Genomic DNA, 21,594 nt, shown 5'->3' on the forward strand with positions numbered 1-21,594 from the left:
TTAATGACAGGGATAATTAACGTCTTGTTGTGGTGGCCGCCTGACTTTGAAAATGTGCTTTCACCAACACAGCTGCTGCTTGCTCCGCTCGGTTTTTCTCTGCAGCCTCACCTCCTCCCACGACTTTAACTATCACTTTCCTGTTCTTTGTCTCTTTCTTATCTGTCCTGAGCTACAGGCTGCGGATCCAGCTTTTCCCTCAGACCAGCTCTTCCTCCTGCCTCTTACTGAGACTAGTGACCTGCTCTCCTCCTCTCGGGTCCCACGCCTTGGTCATCGCTGGTAGTCTTCCTCCCCTGTGCCCTTCACTTTTTCCCCCTTACTTGGCAAGTTCAGGCAGTTTCACATCCTCAATCCTCAGGTCCCTGTGCTCCAACCACCTGAGTGTGATAGTGTGTTACCACCTCTCCCTTTGGTGTCCCCCATGCTGTGCAGATTCCTTTTGAGGCCCTGCCTTGATCCCAGAGCATTCCTTTTTTACATACACCTGGTGCTGCCCTTGGTCTACCCAGAACAGTCTAAACTTCTTAGCAAGCTTTCAAAGCTTTATACAGCTCAGCAGCTGTATCTTCTATTACCTTCATCATCTCCTCACCCATCTAGCTTCTGGCCACACTGGAAGCTCCTGCTTAAAAATGTGCTCCTGTTTAGCTGCATTTATGCCTGTGCTCGCACCATTTCTTCAACTCCCTCTCAAACTCCATTGGTTAAAATGCCCCCATTATTCAAGTCGCGGGGGGGTGGGGGGGGGTTGTTATTCATGCTCTATGGAGATGACTGCCCAGACCTGTCTAGCATTCTGCCTCTCCTTCTCACATGAACCTGCTGCTGTTTTGATCAATAGTGGTCAATATTGATGTACATTCTCCCTTTGTAAATAATACTGTGTGGAGTATATAAAGCAGATGGCTTAGTCCCACAGTAGAAGAGGTAACTGAGTTGAAGACAAATGAGATTTACCTGACTTGCCTTTTTTTAGTGTAGGACCTGGACTGGAATCTGACTTTGCAACAGATTTCTATATTTCTCCTACCATCTCCTTTATCCAAAAGGAGCCTGATGGATTTTAACCAGTGCTGTGGATTCTGTGGCCCCTAGATTCCATTCCCTAGACAGTGAGGGAAGCCTGGGGAATGGCTTGTGTCTTTCCCTGACTCTGAAAGTTTTCAGGTTTAGAGGGAGTAAAGCCTAGTGGGTAAATATGAGGACTTCGAAGTCGAAAAGCCCATATTCCTATCCTGGCTCTGCCCCTTGCCATTTCTGTGACTTTTGTCAAGTCACTTCACTTCTTTGAGCCTCAAATTTCTTCATCTGCAAAACAAAGGTAATGATAGTCCCGTCTCATAGGTTGTGAGAATTGGATGGGTTGGTATTTGGAACGTGCTTTGCTCAGTGCCTGGTGGTAGTGACCTCTCAGTAGATGATAGCTCTTGTTAACAGGACCTGGGCAGCTCCTGCTTCTAGGGAGGTTTGGGGTCCTGGTTTACAGGACCATGTCCCTCACCATCCACATATAACCTGCAGTATCTCCTTACCTAGCAGGGCTCCTAAAATCTTTATTAAAATATAGGCAGTTATCCTGGTGGCAGGGGCAAGGCTGAGGGTGGAGTCAGTTTCTATTTCGGGGCACCCCCACAGTGGAAGACAGTGGGAGGAACCCTTCCCTTGCCTTCTTCAGTGGCCCATTCTGCAGTCCCTGTCTCTCCCCTTCTTCAGAAGAAGGAGGCCTCCGGTGAGTGGCCTGCATTTTTCTTGCCTGGGCATTCTGAGAGTGGACTTAGCTCCAAGTTTGGTTTCTTTTCTGAGGGGAGATTTTGGCTTTAGGGGTTGGGGGCATGCTGAGAATTTGGCGAGGTGCAGGCAAGGAGGTGGGCTCATTATGGCTGCAAGTAGTCAGGAAGAGAACTGGGTTGGGAGCGCATTGCCACCTGGGTTAGCCTGAGCCTGGGTGAGGCTTGGATCAGAGAACTTTGGGCCTTCCCAGGACTGACATCCTCCTTTCCCTTTGGCCAGCAGGCACTCTGGGGACGTTTTGATCTGTGCTCCCGCTGAGGGCCTGTGTCTCATGGTGCCTCCTCCAGCCTTCCAGCCCTCTCCCACTTGTTGGTTTTCTTTTCTTTGGAGCTTGGACAGCTTGAAACTGGAGGTTTTACCTGATTCTAAGGGGCAGGAGTGGAAACGTGGAGAGGCAAATGGAAGAATAATAGATACGCAAAGAGCTTTATTTTAACTCAAGTCTCTTGGAGATGAATTTTTTTTTAATTAAAAAAGGTTTTTTTTAAGATTTTATTTTTTTCCTTTTTCTCCCCAAAGCCCCCCAGTACATAGTTGCACATTCTTCGTTGTGGGTCCTTCTAGTTGTGGCATGTGGCACGCTGCCTCAGCGTGGCTTGATGAGCAGTGCCATGTCCGTGCCCAGGATTCGAACCGATAAAACACTGGGCCGCCTGCAGCGGAGCACGCAAACTTAACCACTCGGCCACGGGGCCAGCCCCTTGGAGATGAATTTTTAATAAAAGTGTCTTGAGACCTTCATCACTGACACTGTGTGCCTAAGAAAATGCTTGGGAAACCTATCGCCTTCTCCGCCCTCCCCGTTCAGTGATTGGTCCTCCTCTCAACTCTGGTCTTGATCTCTGCGGCCGCCTTCCTTAATGCTACAGAGACTTGTTGGTTATCACTGTTTATCCTTTTTTGCCCCCCTGCCTCCTCAGTGGCATCATTTTCCCCATTTGACAGGTGGGAACACTGACGCAATGAGGTTGAGGTTACCTGCTACCAGGCTGCTAATTAGCATCTGTCTCTAGGATGGATTGCCCTCCCCACTTTGTCCTGCCGGTTGCAGCCTGAGGTGGTGGACTTTGGTCCAAGTTCTGGAGAGCTCTCACACCAGTTTCTCTGTTCCCTCCTCTTTCTCAGCGGAGTCTTAGCCACATTTCCTCCTCCCTTGGGAAGTAGTTAAGATCATGGGCTTTGGAGCTAGACCAACTTGGATTTGACTCCTGGCTCTATGGCCATGGAAAGTGTTGTGGGTTGAATTGTATCTCGCCAAAAAACCGTGTTGAAGTCCTAACCCCAGTACCTCAGAAAATGACCTTATTTGGAAATAGGGTCATTGCAGATGTAATTAGTTAAGATGAGGTCATGCTGGAATAGGGTGGGCCCTAAGCCAATTTGGTGGCCTTACAAGAAGATGACCATGTGCAGACACACAGACTTCGTGTGAAGACGGAGGCAGAGATTGGATGCATCTGCAAGCCAAGGGATGCCAAGGATTGCTAGCCATTATCAGAAGCTAGGAGAGAGCATGGGCACGATTCTCTTTCACAGCCCTCAGAGGGAACCAACCCTGCTGACACCTTGGTCTTAGACTTCCAGCCTCCAGAACTGTGAGCGGATGAATTTCTGTTGTTTTAAGCCGGCCAGTTTGTGGTGCTTGGTTAACTCAGCTGTGGGAAACTAATATATAGCAAGTTACTTGAGTTTTCTGAGCTGCAGTGTCCTCATCTGTAGAACTGGCATAACACACCCTACATCATGTGATTTTTTTGGTAACAGTTGAGTGAGAAGCAGCTTCTGCTTTCTTACTCAAGCCCAGAAATGCAAGGCTGATGGAGCTGACCTTTTTTCTCCCTTTAGCTGAGTGAGGAGTTGGATCAGGTGGTTGAGAACTCAGAGCAGGCGGACGAGCAGGAAAAGGAGACAGCCAGAGTCCAAGGTGCAGGAATCTTACCAGGTAAGTGGGTTCGGTGCTGGGGCTGGAAGTGCTGGAAAACGGTGCTGTGCTGTTGCTGCAGCTGGAGGCCTCAGTCCAGGTGCCTCACCAGCTGGGTACCCGAGGGAGGGGAGGAGCCTCCCTGCCCTGCACCCTGGTGTGGGATCTCAAGTGTTGCCCTAGTTTTAAAGCTATACATATTTAACCAGCCATGGGACAGAGGATGTGTCCAGTATCTGCTCTTTCCCTTGCTCCAGTTTGAGCCAGTTCCTGAAGTCAGGCCATTGGATACAATAGCAAGGGCTTTGGGTCTCTGCTCTTCTGTTCCTTTTTCCCTAGGAAGCTGTTAGCAGTTGAGCCTCTAATATCTGGGTCCGTTCCCAGGGCCCTCTGGGAGCTAATCTAATAGGCCCCACCTCTTGGACATGGGGCCTCTTCAGTATCCTTGCCCAGCTAGGTGATGAGGGTCCCATTCATATGGAGCCTTGCATTAAGTCGACCACTCTTCCCCCTGGATACACTCTGCTCCCTTAGCTTCTGTAATATAACCCTTCTCAGACCACTCCTTCCAGACTCCTTCGCAGTTACTATCCAGCTCTTGGGTGTTAAACGTTTGTCAAAGGCCCCGTTGCCTCACTCTAGAGGGCGATCTCACCCAGGCCCCCTCCTCCACTTCAGTCACCCCTTGCTTACACGTGACTGCCATATTTATGTCTGTAGCCCAGAGGTTACCTAGAAACTCCAGACTTATGGATCCTGTATATGCAGATGCCCGGTGATAGCTCTGCTTGGATTACCCAAGGTACCCTAAACTCCACGTGTCCAAAATCGCCTCATGATCTCCCCCCACCCAGCTTGGCCCTCTTCCACTGTTTTCTGTTTCCAGGAATGGTACCACCACCCATCAGTTGAACCTGGGAGTCATTCTTTTTTCCTTCTTTCTCTTCTTCCCCTTTTTTTCTGCCCCCCCTCAGCCCTGCTGGCTTCTTACTTTGGGCCTCACTGCTTCCCACCATTGGGCCTTTTTGTTGTTTTCCTCTTCTGCCTGGAATTCTCTTCCCTCTGTCATCTAGTTAATGCCTAATCCTTCTTCAGCTCTCAGCTCATGTTTTTCTACAAAGCCCTCTCTGACCTCCTGGCTAGATCCCTTCCCCCCAACTCTACGACTTGGGCTCCTAGCCTGCGCACCTTTCCCTCACAGCTGTCGCTGATGGAGTGATATATTTGATTGCCTGACCGTTTGATTAATGTCGGTCTGTTCTACTGGAATGTAAGCTTCATGAGGGTGGAGACCAGTCCATTTTGCTCACCGCCTTAGCCCTGGCCATGCAATAAACATTTTGCTGACTGAATGAATGAGTGGATGGAGCCCCCGCCTGACTCCAGCGTCTTAGGTGGACTGAGGCAGGTGGGATTCTGCTCCTCTTGATTCCTGTATTTGTAGGGGAGCGGAACTGTGTAGGAAATTCTGTGACTGAGTCTAATCCTTCGAGAAGACTTTGTAGACAGAAGGAGGCTGGAAGGCAGCTCGTGTTCGCTGACTGCTTCCTCTGGGCCAGGCTCTGTCATACCCATCGCCCCATTTAATTCTCATAACAACCCTGGGAGCTGGTCATTTTTACAGAGGAGGACTTGAGGCTCAGGAGGTTAAGTAAAGAGTGGGAAGATCACGTAGCTGGTAAACAGACAGACTGGATCAAGACCCCAAAGTCTCTCCTGCTGTATTGGTTTTTAAAAAATGTCTTAAGCCTGCTTTTATTGAAGCCCAACGTGTAAATGCTAGTAGCGTGACAGCCCCCACTGACTCCAGGCACTGCCCCAAAGTCCTAAGGCCCCAGGGAGAACAGTTTAAAGGCCCTGTATATTAATTTCCATTGTTCCTGTAACAAATTACCACAAACCTAGTGGCTTAAAACAACACAAATTTATTATCTGATAGTCTGGATGTGGAAGTCCAAAACAGGTCTTAGTGGGACAAAAATAAGGTGTTGGCAGGCCTGAATTCCTTTCTCGAAGCTCCAGGGGAAAGTCCATTTTAGTGCCTTTTCCAGCTTCTGGAGGCTGCCTTCATTCCTTAGCTCACGGCTCCTTTTCCGTCTCAAACCGGCCGGTTGAGTCTTTCTCCCATCTCATCATTCTCACCCTGACTTCTGCCTCCCTCTTCCACGTTTGAAGAGCCCTTGTGACTGCATTGGGGCCACGCAGATAATCTAGAATAATTTCTTTGTTTTAAGGTCAGCTGATTGGCAACTTAAATCCCATCTACTGCCTTAATTTCTCTTTACCATGTAATTTGGCATATTTACAGATTCCCAGAATAAGGACTTGGGCATCCTTGGTGGGCCGTTATTCTGTCTACTGCACCCTGCACTGCCCTCTTGCCTCCAATCAGAAAAGGATAGATGGAGGCAGCAGGAGGAAGGGAAAGGAGGCCAGACATGGAAAAATGAAGTTTCCTTTTGTAGATAGATTAGGAAGTGGCCATGATGACCTTTGACCTTAGCAGCTTCTCTTTTGCCTCAAAGCCTGAAGTTGGTTGGAGCAGGAAGCCAGACCTTAGGCAAAGCAGATTTGGAGTAGTTCCATTGACTCGCATGAGCCTTCCCTGCTTTGGGGGAAACTCTGCTGGGTGCATCTCCCTTCTAGAGCATAGAAGATCCACTTCTCAGAAGTCCATTTGGCTGGTCTCAGTGGTGACTTGGCCCGAATTTGGTGACCTGATATACAACTCTCAGAGCTCATCTCCTGCCTCTGAGTCCTCTAACAATAATAAATATAATGGTAATGATGACAGCAGCCATTTATTAGGTGCTTTCATGTACTACGCCTGTGTAGGGTTTTTTATATGTACTTTATCACGTAATCTTCATGGCCATTCTGTAAGGGAGATGGCTAGTCCTAGTTTATAGATGAGGAACATGAGGCACAGAGAGGTTGAGTAACGTGCTCAAAGTTAATGAGTGTCAGGGCTCAGATTGAACCCAGGGCTGTCTCTAAGGTATTCTGACTCTGGCTCAGTTTTTCCTAGATGAGATGCTTTCTTCCTCCTAAATCCTCCCCTTCTTCCACCAGAGTCACTCATGGACTCCTTCACTTGTTATGCCAAGTGCTAAAGCCACACAGAAGGTGAGTGAGACATGGCCTGCCTCTGGGAACTCAGGACACGCAGAGAGAGAAGGCAGGTTACCCAAAGAAGAGCTTTTGTCCCTACTTCTACAGAGCCTGCCCTGAACAGTCTAACGAGGTCCTTTTCTCTCTATCTGCTTTCCTAGCACTCAGTGCTTTTCCATTGTAGCATTTAGCCTAGTTGAGAGGTCATGTTTATTGAATGTAATTCTTTAATTGTTATCAACCTCTTGGTCCTGCCCCTGAGTTCTGTGAGGCGCTAGGTTTTGTCTTTTTCCACCTCTTCATTGTAACTCCAACGCCTAGTAGAGTGCCCGGCCCCAATCCCTTTAGGTGCTTGGTATATATTTGCATTCTGGGACCATAGGGAGGCAGGGGTTTGGAGCAGGAAAGTGTCTCATTGGAGTCCACTTGAATGAATGAAAGCCAAAGAAATGGTAGAGACAGGTGCCTCTGAAATGAATGAAGGAGGGCTGCTTGGTGCAGGAAGGGGGATTAATCTGAAGGAAGGGTGATGTGTAGGTGAGAAAGAAGAGGCTGGCCAGGGAGGAGAGATGGCACGCGCAACCATGTGGAGGTAGGGGTGAAAATAGGACATTTTAGAAACGGTAGGTAGCGCTGTGTGGTTGGAGTGGATGGTTGGTGAGAGAAGGAAACATAGACTGGGTCAGGTTATGGAGGATTTTGAGTGTCACATTTGGACTTTATCTGGGGAGCAGAGAGTATTTAAAGGGCTTGGAGCAGAGCAGTAAGAGGAGTAAAGTGGGCATTTAAGGAAGATGAGTGTGGCAGTGGTGCGGAGCTGGCTTTAGGTGCAGAGGGACACAGGCTACCATGATAGGCTGCTTTGATGTGGGAGAGGAGAAAAGGAAGACACAAAGAAGATTCTGAGGTTTGAAGCCACGTGAATGGGAGAATGATGACCTCTAGAGTCCAGAGGGCCAAGTGGCTCAGAAAAGATGCTTATCTGCTGTAAACATCCCAAGCTTCAGTTGATATGATGTGTCTGGGTGGAGATGGCCCGGAGGCAATGGGAGGTGTAGGATTGACTGGAGAGAGGTGAGGACTGGAGTTGTGAAAGTGGAAGAGGTCCTGCAGCGGGAGGGTTAGGAGCCTTAAGGAAAGCCAGGGCCTGAATGTAGAATGAGCAGGGGAGGGCCATGAAGACTGAACCTCGGGGAATGTCCCTTGTCCATTTCGGGGCCAGAAGAGGAGTTGGAGCTGGATTTGAATGGACGGCCTGGAGGGAGGAGTAGCCAGACAGGAGGACAGCAGTAGGGTGCTGGGCGTGCTGAGCATTCAGCAACAGAGGTTCAGGTTAAGCACCCAAACATTCAGGATCAAATTCCCCATTTTATTCTCAAGATAAATAGTCTCATACCGTAATGTGGTAAAAGGCTCAATCTGTCAAAGGAATCACAACTACTTATTATTCTTTTCAAAGGGAGAAATAACACCAGACGTGCTAATTGAATAAGCACTTTATTACGTCAGAGATGTAACCAAATTGAGGAATACACTTGGTTAATTAGTCATTACAATTAGTTCTCCATGGAAACAACTGTATGTTAATAGAATAGATAAAGATAAGCAACCAAAGAAAAAAATAGGTAAATTGGACCCCATCAAAATGAAACATTTTTTCAGCAAAGGATACTATCAAGAAAGTGAAAAGATAGCCCACAAGAGGAGAGAAATTTTCAAATCACATATCTGGTAAGGGCCTTGTATTTAGATTATATAAAGAACTATTACAACTCGATAACAAAACCAAATAACCCATTTAAAAAAATGGGCAAAGAATCGGAATAATGTTTCTCCAAAGAAGATATACAAGTGACTGATAAGAACATGAAAAGATGCTCAACATCATTAGTCATCAGGGGATGCAAATCTAAACCAAAGTGAGATACTACTTCCCACCTGTGAGGATGGCTACAAGAAGATGGGTGATAAGTTTTGGTGAGGATGTAGAGAAATTAGAACCCCCATACACTGCGGGTGGGAAGGTAAAATCATGCAGCTGCTATGGAAAACAGTCTGGTAGTTCCTCAAAAAGGTTAAATGCAGAGTTACCGTATGACCTAGCAATTCTGCTTCTAGGTATATACCTAAGAGAAATGAAAACTTGTGTCCACACAAAAACTTGTACAGTCTTGTGTTGCCATTTTGGTTAGTGATGGACTGCATGTATGATGGTGGTCCCGTAAGATTAGTACCATATAGCCTAGATTTGTAGTAAGCTATGCCAGCTAGGTTTGTGTGAGTACACTCTGTGATGTTCGCGCAATGACGACATCACCTAACGACGCATTTCTCAGACCGTATTCCTGTCGTTATGCAGTGCATGACTATACGTGAATGTTCATCGCAGCATTACTCATAATAGCCAAAAAGTAGAAACAAGCCAAATGTCCCTCAGCTGATGAATGGATAAATAAAATGATGTATTGTGTGAACAATGGAATATTATTTGGCAATAAAAGGGAATGAAGAACTGGTACATGCTACAACATGGATGAATCTTGAAAACATGTTAAGTGGGAAACTCAGACACAGAAGGCCGCATGTTGTGTGATTCCATTTATGTGAAATGTCCAGAATAGGCAAATCTGTAGGGACAGAAAGTGGTATCTTGGTTGCCAGGAACTAGGAGGGAGGAGGAGTGACTGTTAATTGGTATGGAGTTTCTTTTTGGGTAATGAAAATGTCTGTAATTGGATAATGGTGATGGTTGCACACTTTGTGAATATACTAAAAACTAAGTATAGTCACTTGAAAAGGGTAAGCGTTATGGTGTGTAAATTACATCTCAAAAAACAAAACAAACAAAAACAACAAATCTGCCCCATCACTAAAAAGAAAAAAAAAAAAAGGCTAGACAAAGGATTCATTCCATCTTCACATTCAGAATGCATCTTAGCCCACTGCTCTCTGCAAGGTTAGAGTTTTGCAGGGTTATAGTAGAGAACCACTTCCCCTTCCTGTGAATAAAGGTCCCACAGTGTTTTCAGAAATTGAATTGCTCATCACACATCCCTTTAATGGCTTGACTTACGTTCTGGGGCAAATTTGGGGTTTTGAAGCAATTTTGTCATGGATTTTTACAAAACTCATGAATTACCTTTCCCGAGGAAATCTTGTGCATTATTTTTCTCTTTCTACCAATGTAAATTTGCAGTTTTATAAAGAATGTATACTTTTAAAACACATTCATCCAGCTTGCTACAGAAAAAGCCAGTGTTTGGTTTTTCTGACTGCAGGGTGCATGGGACATTTTGTCAAATATCTATCACCTTTTTTTTTTTTTTAAGTTGTAAGATGTAGCAGCATCTAGTTTCAGAATTGGAGTGTCACTTATAGCATGTGTGGATGATACGTAGTTTTACAGTTTTAATTCACATTACACGCCGATTTGTGGATCAACAGACCTGTAAAGAAGCTAAAGTTGGGCCAGCCCCAGTGGGCTGGTGGTTAAGTTTGGCACGCTTTGCTTTGTTGGCCTGGGTTTGGTTCCCAGGTGTCGACTACACCACTCATCTGTTAGTGGTCATGCTGTGGCAGCCCACATACCAAAAGAGGAAGGTTGGCAGCGCTGTTAGCTCGGGGTGAATCTTCCTCAGAGAAAAAAAACAAAAACAAGCTAAACTTGACTTCTGTGAGTGAGACAAAGGAGACCGTCTTGGCCAGTGTTCCCACAAGAGTAATTTGTCCAAGTACCTCCGCCAGACAAAGCCAGTGATGCGATTGTCATGTGACCTCTCTGTGCCTGAAATTAGTGCTTTTAGAATTTTCAAGAACATGTAGGGAGAGATTCATCTCTTTCCCTAATCGAAGGCTTCATGGAGGCAGAACATTTCAAATCCTGTTTATCTGGCTTACGATGGAGTGGATACCCGCCCCCAAAGGCTTTTCCTTGTTCGTCTTCATTATATGGTTCAGACTGGATGTAATAAGCAGTTTACCTTAAAGATGTCCCAGATTTATACTTGTTGTGAAGTTATATTCTTTCGATCAGACCTTCTTTTTTTTTTTTTTTTAAAGATTTTATTATTTCCTTTTTCTCCCCAAAGCCCCTCCAGTACATAGTTGTATATTCTTCGTTGTGGGTCCTTCTAGTTGTGGTTTGTGGGACGCTGCCTCAGCGTGGTTTGATGAGCAGTGCCATGTCCGCGCCCAGGATTTGAACCAACAAAACACTGGGCCGCCTGCAGCGGAGCGCGCGAACTTCACCACTCGGCCACGGGGCCAGCCCCTCGATCAGACCTTCTTTTATCATCATTAGTGGCTGGAATCTTAAGTACTAATGTTCACTGTCTTGTAGAGGAAGAGCATTGTCCAGGAGTTGGGGCTCCAGGACTGTCATTCTGTGCTCGGTTAGTGACTGTGGGACCTGGGTCACTGCACAAGAAATGGGTTGGATCAGATGGCCTTTTAGTTCCCACCAGCTCTTAAAAATCCTATTCCGAGGTTATGCATCAAATCAGTCACTTGAGAGTGCCTTCAGTTTTGTCTTGTGATCTTTTCAAACCCCATTAGAATGTAGCAGCCTGATACCTGTTGCCACTGCAGTTTTGAGCAGCTCGTGACAGTGGATGTTTTTACCTGCCACGTCTGGAAGTGGGCTTGTGGTCCCACATGGACCGTGGGAGCTGAGAGTGCCTTCCAAGCAAAGCAGGCCTGGGTGTGTCCCTGTGGACAGACCACCATACTGCGGATCCTGTGGCCCTGCAGCCCAGCTACACGTGACTGATCAAGAATCAGCACCTGAGCTGAGCAAAACCATCTGAGGCTGGGTATGCAGGAGGGTGGTGTCTGGTGATATGTCTGACAGGGCCCCCTATGCAGGGTGCTCTCTGGGAGAGGCTCTGAACGTAGGACTCATGGAGACGGACTGAGTAAAGTGGACCAAGGTCATGAGAGCCATGCTGTAGAGGCATCCCACATAGAAAGCAGAGGAAGATGGGCACAGATGTTAGCTCAGGGCCAGTCTTCCTCAGCAAAAAGAGGAGGATTGGCAGCAGTTAGCTCAGAGCTAATCTTCCTCAAAAAAAAAAAAAAAAAAAAAAGCAAAAGTAGAATCAGAGACAAAAGAAGCTGAAAAAGAGAATTACCTAAATTCCTTTAGGAGAACTGGACCTGCTGGGTGCTGTGGTGGCTTTGCTCTCAGCTGCCCAGGCGGTTTCCTTGGGGCTTCCTGGTTCCTCACTTCTCTTTGTAGCTGCAGAGGAAACGTTCATTGCCTTCAATAACCTGTTCTTTATGGCCTGAAGGAACCTCACAGACACTTCTGGGAATTTACTCTTCCTCATAAAGGAGAAACTTTCTGAAGTATTTTGCCAAAAATAGCAAGGCACACCAATTGGTTTATAGTTTACTTGCCTGAGATGGACGAGTATTCTCTGACTAATTAAATGTAGCTATTTAGCTTTGCAAGACTTAGCTCATCTATTGTTTGAGTTATTCATTTAATAGACGTGGCAACATTACCTGTCTCCTATGTGAAAGACACTGTATTCTGCCCGCCTCTCTTTTGTTTTCGGCATATACCTTTTGTAATTCATTATTATTAGGAGATTATAGTGCCATGGTCTTCATTTTTGCTGTCTTCATCATTTAGGGCTTCATTTTTGGGGGTTAGAGGGTACATTTTGTTTCTCCAGTGACAGTAATTAATTGAGCAGGCATTCTGTAATGCATTTTGCAACATTCTCACATTTACTTCTGTTGGACATCCTATAAAATTGACTTGATTATTTCCTTTTCACATAAGGAAAGTGAGGCTTAGGAACCTTAAGTAACGTGTCCTGGGTCACAGAGTAGTTAGCAGCAGAGCTGGAGCTGAAGCCCAAATCTCTTTGACTCTAAAGCTCATGCTCTTAACCACAGGGCTGGATATCTGGTCTGTTTTTCAGTTCAGAAAATAAGTGAATAATGAACATCAAATTCTTTCTTACGCAAAATCCTCCTGGTGCTTGAGGCACAGGGCTGTGCAGCCTCCTCTGCAAAGCCTTTGCCGATCTCTGCCCTTCTCCCCATACTCCCCATTCTTCCCTTTGAGCAAAGGAAATCTCACATTTTACGTCCTCCCATCCTTCTGAATTCTCTAGGACTTGTAGTGCAGACCACCAATCCTTCCCTCTTGGCATCTCCTTGAAGCACCTAGCACACCTCTTGCATCTGGAGTTGATGCTTGATGCATGTTTGTAGAAGTATTAAATGCATGATTTTCTTATCTCTGCCAACATAGGACACTTGGATAGTTCTGTGCTGATCCTGCTTTTGTGCTTTTATTTTTTTGTAGTTGTTGAGGAAGATTATCCCTGAGCTAACTGCTGCCAAATCTCCTCTTTTTGCTGAGGAAGACTGGCCCTGAGCTAACCTCTGTGCCCATCTTCCTCTACTTTCTATGTGGGACACCTACCACAGCATGGCATGCTAAGTGGTGCCATGTCCGCACCCGGGATCTGAACCGTCAAACCCCGGGCCACTGAAGTGGAACGTGTGCACTTAACCACTGCGCCACTGGGCCGGACCCTGCTTTTGTGCTTTTAAATGAAAGCAATAATTATGAGCAAATAGTCTTATATCTTTCTATTTAAAGTCCTTTTTTTTTTTTTGCTGGGAAAGATTCACCCTGAGCTAACATCTATTACCAGTCTTCCTCTCTCTATGTTTTTTTTCCTCCCCCAAACCCCAGTACATAGTTGTATGTTCCAGTTGTAAGCCCTTCTAGTTCTGTGTGAGCCACCGCCACATCATGGCCATTGACAGACAAGTGGTGTGGTTCCACGACCAGGAATCAAATCCAGGCTGCCAAAGCAGAGCACACTGAATTTTAACCAGTAGGCTATCAGGGCTGGCCCTCAAGTCCATCTTTTATAGACAGCATTTAGTTGAGTCTCGTTTTTAATCCAGGTTGACAGTCTCTGCCTTTTTAATTGCAGTGTTGAGTCCAGTTACATTTAATGTAATTATTGATATTGTTGGATTTGGTTCTGCCATTCTGCTGTTTTCTGTATGTTTGTTTCTCTGTTCTTCTTTCCTGCAAGTTATAAACCTTACAAGATTGTTGTATAACTTTTGCTTTAGACCGTCTAAATTTTAAAAATGTATAAATAGCTTTTTATATTTACCCACTTACTTAACATTTCCAGTGATGAGAGTTATCATCTAGTGTCATCTTCCTTTAGCTTTCAGAATTTTCTTTAGCATGCATTGTAGTGCAGGTCTGTTGGCGATGAACTCTCACCTTTTATGCTTGAAAATATCTTTATTTCACCTTCATCTTTGAAGGTTAGTTTTGCTGGAATACTTTAAATCTGGGTTGACAAAATTTTTTTCTTTTAACGCTTTAAAGATGTTCCATTATTTTTTGGCCACAAATATTCCTGATCAAAAGTTGCCTATCGTTAGATAAAATATCCTGTACATAGTATATCTTTTTTTCCCCCTCTGGCTTCTTTCAAGATTTTCTTTTTTAATGTTTGCTTTGGCAGTTTGACTATCATTTGCGTATGAGTGGTTTTCTTATTTATCCTGCTTGGCATGTATTGAGCTTCTTGGATCTTCAAATTAATGTTTTTTCTACAGTTTTGGGAGGTTTGGGCTATTATTTTTTAAAACCTTATTTTTTGACCCATTTTCTCTCTCCACTTGCATGTTGTTAGACTACTAGATATTGTTCCATAGTCGTGTAGGCTCTGTTCATTTTTTTCTTCAATATTTTTTTCCAGATTGGATAATTTAACTTTAACTACACTGACTCCTTTTTTTCCTGCCATCTTTTGCTGTTAAGAACTATACAGTTTTTCGTTTCAGAAAAATTCAATCATGAATTACGATCTAGTTCTTTCTTATAGTTTCTGTTTCCCCTCTGTGCATTCCTTGTCTATATATTTTCCTTTAGGTCCTTTAAGTTCTGTAAGTTCCTGTCTGCTAATTGCAACATCTGATTCACCTTGGAATTGGTTTCTAGAGACTGCTTTTCTTTTTCTTGAGTACGGGGCCCATTTTCTTGTTTCTTTGCCTAGTGATTTTTGATTGAACACTAGACATTATAAAGGATACATTACAGAGGATTTGTTATGATCCTTTGAAGAATTTTTTTCTTAGCGGGTAATTAATGTGGCAAACTTTAAGTTCCAAACTCCTGTGTCCCGTGCATTAGTAGCAGCTGAAATCTCCATTCAGTTCTTCCAGTTTCCAGCTGCTGCTTTTTTGCAGGCCCTCAGCAGTCTCCAGCCAAGAATTGGAGATTTTATTTGCAGATTTGGAAGTCCACTCCCCTTTATGGCTCCCTCCCTTTCTGGGTCCCCCCTACCTTTCTGACTGCTCTGCCAGCCCTGAACTCTGTCCACTGTCACCCTGAACCATGCCTTGTAGAGATGTGAGGGCCCCCAAGCAAAAAGCTGCAAATTTACAGATCTCACCAGGTGCAGTTCTTTTCTTTTGAGACTCTCTTCCAGTTTCTGCCAGCTTTTGATCATTCTCCAGTGCCTTCAAATAATTTTTAAATATTTTGTACAAATTTTATAATTGTTATTTATAGAAAGGTGGTATGAAGCCAAGCACATACCTTTTTGGGTTTACATTCGAGCTTCTCATCCTCAGCCTTGTGCTCAGCTGCTGTGGAGGAAATAGGGCTTTTCCTCAGGGAGCCACAGTTTCAGCTGAAGAGTAGAGATGGCATGGTGCAAGGAGCACTGTGGGAGTGTGTCAGTCAGCTTGGGGTGCTGCAACAAAGTACCCCAGGGTGGGTGGCTTAACAGAATTTTTTTCTCAGTTCTGGAGGCTGGAAGTCCAAGATCATAGTGTTGGCAAGTTCGATTTCTCCTGAGGCCCCTCTCCTCAGCTTGCAGATGGCTGCCTTCTCCACGTGTCCTCATGTGGCCTCTTCTCCGTGTGTGTGCATCCCTCGTGTCTCTTCCTACTCTTCTCAGGAAACTAGTCCCATTGGATTAGAGCCCCACCCTCATGACCTCATTTAACCTTAAATACTCTGTCTCCAAATACAGTCACATTGGGGGTTAGGGCTTCAGTGTATGAATTTAGGGGGGACACAGTTCAGTCCAGAGCAGAGAGTCATCGAGGCTGGGGATGGTTTGGGAGCAGGCAGGAGAGGCAGAGCTGTGGTAGGAGTGGCATCAGGACACATTTGATCATTTACCACATCAATGCCGAATGCCTGCTTATTCCAGGCACCGTGCTACGGGTTCACTGTGAGCAAGTCTGGCCCTGTCCCCGCCCTCATGGAGCTCACAGCCTAGGGGATAAAGAGACATGTAGACAGCGGCATGTACAGACAGGGGACATGTAGGGTGCCCCAGGAGCACTGAGGAAGGGGTGCCCTAATAAAGTTAGGGGTCAGGCAAGGCTTTCTCGAGGAAATGCCTTTCTAAACTGAGATCTGAAGCATGAGATAGGAGTCAGCTGTGGAAGAAAAGTGCTTCAGGCCAGGCGTGGGGCCTGGCCAGTGGGAGGGGCTCGGGTTGAGGAGGGCACCCAGAGGAACAGGAACATTTAGTACAGCTGGAGGGGGGCACTGGGCTTGGAGTGGTGCTGAGGGATAAGGCCGGAGAGGTAGGTTGGGGCCGGCTCCCTGTTGGATTGTCTGTCCCTCTAGAGAGGAGGCTCCTTAAACATGATAACCGAGACTCCTTCAGCTCGGGGTCCCCTTCCTGGCAGTGTAGGTGTGTAGTGAGTGTTGACAGGGGCCATGTGTTATTATTTGGAGGAGGGAGCAGAGGTGGGGGGTTGTAGAGGGGGGTGGCCGCCTGCACACCTGGTAGAGCAGGTGCAGGGCCTGGAGGTTGCCGACCTCCTCTGGTTGCACCTGCGCCCGCAGGTCACAGGTGTGTTGTTGTCGTTCAGCCCTGGACAGCGAGTCCGCCTCCAGCAGCATCCGCTTCAGCAAGGCCTGCCTGAAGAACGTCTTCTCGGTGCTGCTCATCTTCATCTACCTGCTGCTCATGGCCGTGGCCGTCTTCCTGGTCTACCAGACCATCACGGACTTCCGTGAGAAACTCAAGCACCCCGTCATGTCAGTGTCTTACAAGGAGGTGGATCGCTACGACGCCCCAGGTAGAGCCTACCCTGGACAGGCATCAGGGCCCAGGTCTGGAGCATAGCTTGCAAATACTCCCTGAGCCGCCAGTACACTGCCAGCATTGTGCTGGGCACCACGGGCAGGGCGGAGGGGTCGACACAGTCTAGGTGTGGAGTACACACTTGAAGAGCTGCCGTGGGTGCCGAGCACAGTGTGTCATGTCCCGGGGAGAGAGGTGGGCGGAGCCTGGAGTGGTCACTGCAGAACTGAGGTGGGCAAGGCACGCTTTCCACAGAGGTAGTGTTTGGGCTGGGCTTTGACAGGTGGGAAGAGAGTTTTCTGGGAGGAGGATCAGCAGGAGCAAAGGTGAGTGTGGAGAGGCAGAGGGCTTCTCAGGAGAGGATGAGTCTGGCCTGGCTGGAGCCAGAGGCCAGTGAAGAGGAGAAGTAGGGGTTAGAGGTGGCAGGGGGAGGCAAGGCCATCCGGAGGTGGTGGGGTCCTGCCTGGAGAGGGGGGTCCCAGGCCACACCGGCCATCCCTGTCTCAGCAGGGAGTCTTGTCCCAGAGCAGGGAGTCAGCTCTGCTGTGGAGTGCACTGTTGGCTCCAGGGCGGTGGGGCTGGCCCTGGGCTCTGGAAGCATGGGAGGGAACGGGGAGGCAAGGGCTCTCTGGGCCCAGGCTCTGCCCGCCTGGTGTGTGCCATCTGCTCCACCCACAGCATGCCCAAGTGACCCTCCAGATGGCCCACTCCCAGGGCAGGGCCAGTCTCGGGTCCCCTCTGCCTGGGGCTTCTCGACAGGCATGCCGGTCACGGCTCCTTCGCCCGTCTTTGTCTGTCTCATGTTTGTCTCTCTTCTCTGTGTGTCTGCGTTGGTCTCTATCTGTGGGTTTTACTCTCTGTCTCTGGTCTCTTGGTGTCTCTGAGCTCCGCCTGGGTCTGGTGCCATGTGCTGCTTTCAGTGTTTCTGCCACTGAGGTCGGAGCAGCTCCTGTCAGGAGAGCCTTGGCCCAGGTGCCTTGGCTGGGGCAGAGGGAGGATTGTTGGGGTGCAACTTGCACAGGTGGAGCCCCCAGTCAGAGCAGGAGGTGAGAGAGAAACTGAGATCTTGGGAATCCCACAGCCGAGGGCCCCCCGTGATTGTGCAGGTGGGTGGCATTGCTGGGGGATTGGACTGAGCTAGGCTCAGTCACTGAGGCCCCTCGGAGTGTACAGAGCAGAGTTTTGAAGTGGGGGTTTCAGCGCAGGTGCTGGGGAGGCTGCATCCCAGGGCACCCCCTGCCTGAGGAGGGGTCATGTCCCGATTAGAATAGGGCTTTCTGAGGGCAGAATGAGAGGGGATATGCCTCCCCACCCTCTATAACCCTTTCCTTCTGCCTCCTCTGCGGTCACCCAGGGAGTCCTGAACTCAGGTTGTTGGTGGGTGTGAAAAAGTGTACATGACACGGTTTTAGGGGTGTGGTCAGGGACTGTGACTTGTGACGTTCTTTTCCCTGTTTGCACCCCCCCAGGTATTGCCCTGTACCCTGGGCAGGCTCAGTTGCTCAGCTGTAAGCACCATTACGAGGTCATTCCCCCTCTGAGGAGCCCTGGCCAGCCAGGAGACATGAACTGCATCACCCAGAAGATCAACTACACAGACCCTTTCTCCAATCAGACCGTGGTAACTCCATCTCCCCGAACTGGGTCTGGGTGGGCTGCTCTGTCAGCCCCGCCCTCCAAGGGCCCCGTCTTCTCTCTGCTGGGTGGTCTCACACAGTCTTTGCTGCGGGCCCTTGGACGCCAGCAGACACGAGGCTGTGCCAGGTGGAGCTGCGGCCATTGCTGGCTTGGCTGCATTCAGGGAGGGCAGCGAGGCCTTCAGCCTTCTCGGAGTGACCGTCAGGGATTCCTGACCACGTTTAAGATCCTGTCCTTGATAGAAGGGTGAAGGGCTGCAGGGTGGGCCCAGGGTGACACAGTGAAGTGGGTTCTAGACCTGCCTGCTCGAGAGAGTCGCTGGGCTACTTTTTGAAAATATAGGTTCCCGGGTTCCACATGAGGCCGACTGGACCATTTTTCATGGGCACGGGGCCTGGGAATCCATATTTTGAAATAGGCCAATGTAAAGAAGGAACAGGGTCCTGTGCGGGCCTGCGTCACCTGCAGCTCAGCTGGGCTGGGGCGTGGACGGGAGGGAGGAGCGGTGCCTGCACAGGGTTTTGAAGGCAGAGAAGGAATTGATTTACATCTTCTCCTTTTCATCTCATATCTTTGCTTCAACAAGGCTAGAAAGGGGCTGAGTAAAAGTTTCCCAGGTCAAAGAGAGGAAGGAAAGGTTTCTTAGGCAGAGGAACTCTGCACCAAGACACCGAGGAAAGAAACTGCATGTGGTGTTTGTGCCTCTGTGCAAGATTACAGTAATGGGGTGTTTCTGGAGGGTCAGATGCCCCCAGAAGAGCAGCGGGAGGTGAAGCTGTGGGCAGAAGCGGTGGCCGGATGAGAAAAGCACGTGGGTCGTGCTGCGGAGCACTTGCTCCTTTGGGCGATAGATAGCGAGCTGCCAGTGGGTCTTAAGATGAAAGAATCACACTAAGATTTTTTGTTAGTATGTTTACTCTAGGCTTCCTCGTAAAATCCTGCTGAAATGATTCCCACCCCTGCAAAAAAATAGAATAAAATATCAATAATAGCCCTGCAAACTAAGAAAGGGTATCCACCAGTGGACCAGAAATCTTGAGGAACTGGTGCAAAATATAAATAGCAAGTTCGGTTAGATTGATGGAGCAAACAAATCAGAGGAAACCTGTACCCTAAAGCACATGCAGGAGAGGACTGTAGAGGTGAAAGCTTTCCTTCCACCTCCCGACTTTGAGCTCCTTCAAAGAGCGGGGCTGGCCGTGGGTCAGTGGTCAGGATAGTAACTACGGGACCACCTGCTCACTGGGCCTGCCACACCTTTTGCCCTCCGAGGGCACACAGGGCCGCTGGGGACAGTGTTTGCTTCTGGGTAAAAGGCCCAGCTGTTTCCACGTAGGGTAAGGGAAGGCTCACCGCTGGGGCATTTGGGACAGAGAGAAAGCAGCACTTGAGGCTGGACCTCCACAGTGGAAGCCAGGAGATCCACCAGGGGAGGTCTCTTCCCGGAAGAGAAGTACTCGGAGAGCCCGGCCTGCTGGCATTCCCTGCCCACTGCCACGGAGCGTCCTCACAGAGAGCCCGAGGCGGGGCGAGCCTGTGAGAGATCTGCTTAGGAGGAAACCCACACCCCAGACCTACACGAGTCTAATCCATCAGAAATAAAGATGGAGAATTAAGGGTCATTAGACATTTACATGTAACCAACAGCATAGAAGAGAAGGACCCGGAGGGACAAATAGAGTGGAGTCAAGAATAGGGAAATGGAATCTAATTTAAATGAAAAGCAAAATTTTAAAAAATTTTAATGAAGAGCCAGATAGACAATAGAAATCCCAGCTCTGTCCGTTCCGTCTGTAAACCTGCTCACTGGGCGCCTGTGCCTGCTTAAATGGCCCAGCTGGTGCTGGCGCTCTGGATGTCCTTCTTGGCTCCCCAGTTGAGTAGGACATTTACTAGGAGTCCGCTGCGTTAGTTCCCAAACCCGTTTATGCCTGTTGTACTTGTTATAATAGTTACGTAATTTAACTGAATATTATAAAAACCCATGAAATAAGGACAGAGAAGGAGAGTTGTTTCCGTGAAAACTAAGGTGATTGCAGTTACTGCCTCCAGCTCTGGGTGATGATTAGTGTTCTCCACCAACTCTAGATGTGGCTCCGCAGTCCACAGCCATAAACTAAGAGCGAAGTTCTCTGCTGCCTGTGCCCCAGGTCCCCCACCTTAAACCAGGGCCCAGCAGGGGAGGAGGAATAGAGATGCAGAGCAGAACTCCCGCATGGCGAAGGGAAGAATGGGACGCGCACAGCAGCTACTCTCAAGGCAGCGATGAAGCCCTGCTGGGGGGACCTGGGAGATGTCCACCCTCAGCATGGAAGGAGCATCTTGCTGGAGACCTCTGTGTCCTCTGTGGCCCCTGTCCTTGCCCGCTGGAGACTCTGCCATGGCGGTGGTCCTCCGTGGCCGTGTCCGGAGTGAATTAGGAAATAGGCCCTTCCCGGGCTGCACAGCTGTGGACACCCACTTCCTGCTGCACAGTTGGGGGGCGGCTTGAGGGTGGACTTGGAGGCTGGCTTGTTGTTATTTTTCTCCTGCACCCCTCCCCTTTGTTCGCAGAAACGTGTAGGCTTCTGGCTGTTTGCGTGCTGTGGAGTCCATGTGAAAGTGACCCAGCCAGGGGTCTCATGTGGTCCTACCTCGTCCATCTTCAGATTCTCATTTATTTTTCTAGTCTCTCTTGTGCCCTCGATATAATCTAGTTAATTTTTACTGAATGCTTTGGTCTGGTACAATGAAGGTCACCACCTTTCTAGCCTGTGGGACCCGTATCTATTTCCTGGCCACCCGCCTTATTCCCCATGTCCAAATGTTAAGCTGATGCCTCATTTTAGGTTGTTGTTACCAGTTCCAGAAAACAACTTATGTATTGGTCAGAGAACAGGGTAAGCTACTGTGCAAAAACAGACACCCCGGACAAACACTGTGGCTGAGACGAGAGAGAAGTCTGTTTCTTTCTGTGGGGATGGTCTGGGCATGCAGGCTGTGCCACACCGTGGGCTGCATTGCCTCAGGATGGTCAGCCATGGCTTC

The 21,594-nt window shown here is 48.0% G+C and overlaps 1 protein-coding gene across 4 annotated transcripts in view; it reads left to right on the plus strand.

The window, feature by feature from the left end:
- The window catches only part of PACC1 (proton activated chloride channel 1), a 30,613-nt gene that overhangs the window by 658 nt on the left and 8,361 nt on the right, over positions 1-21,594 (plus strand). For 2 of the 4 annotated variants that reach the window (XM_001915520.6, XM_070266724.1), the window contains exons 2-4: positions 3,640-3,736; positions 16,715-16,924; positions 18,399-18,550. In XM_001915520.6, the coding sequence (XP_001915555.3) occupies positions 3,640-3,736; positions 16,715-16,924; positions 18,399-18,550 (459 nt within the window). Of the gene's footprint in view, positions 1-178; positions 283-3,639; positions 3,737-16,714; positions 16,925-18,398; positions 18,551-21,594 lie in introns of all 4 variants that reach the window. The other 2 variants (XM_070266722.1, XM_070266723.1) reach the window with 2 other exon arrangements.

This window comes from Equus caballus, chromosome 5 (assembly GCF_041296265.1).
Source record: "Equus caballus isolate H_3958 breed thoroughbred chromosome 5, TB-T2T, whole genome shotgun sequence".
In the NCBI taxonomy this organism is placed as follows: Eukaryota; Metazoa; Chordata; class Mammalia; order Perissodactyla; family Equidae; genus Equus; species Equus caballus.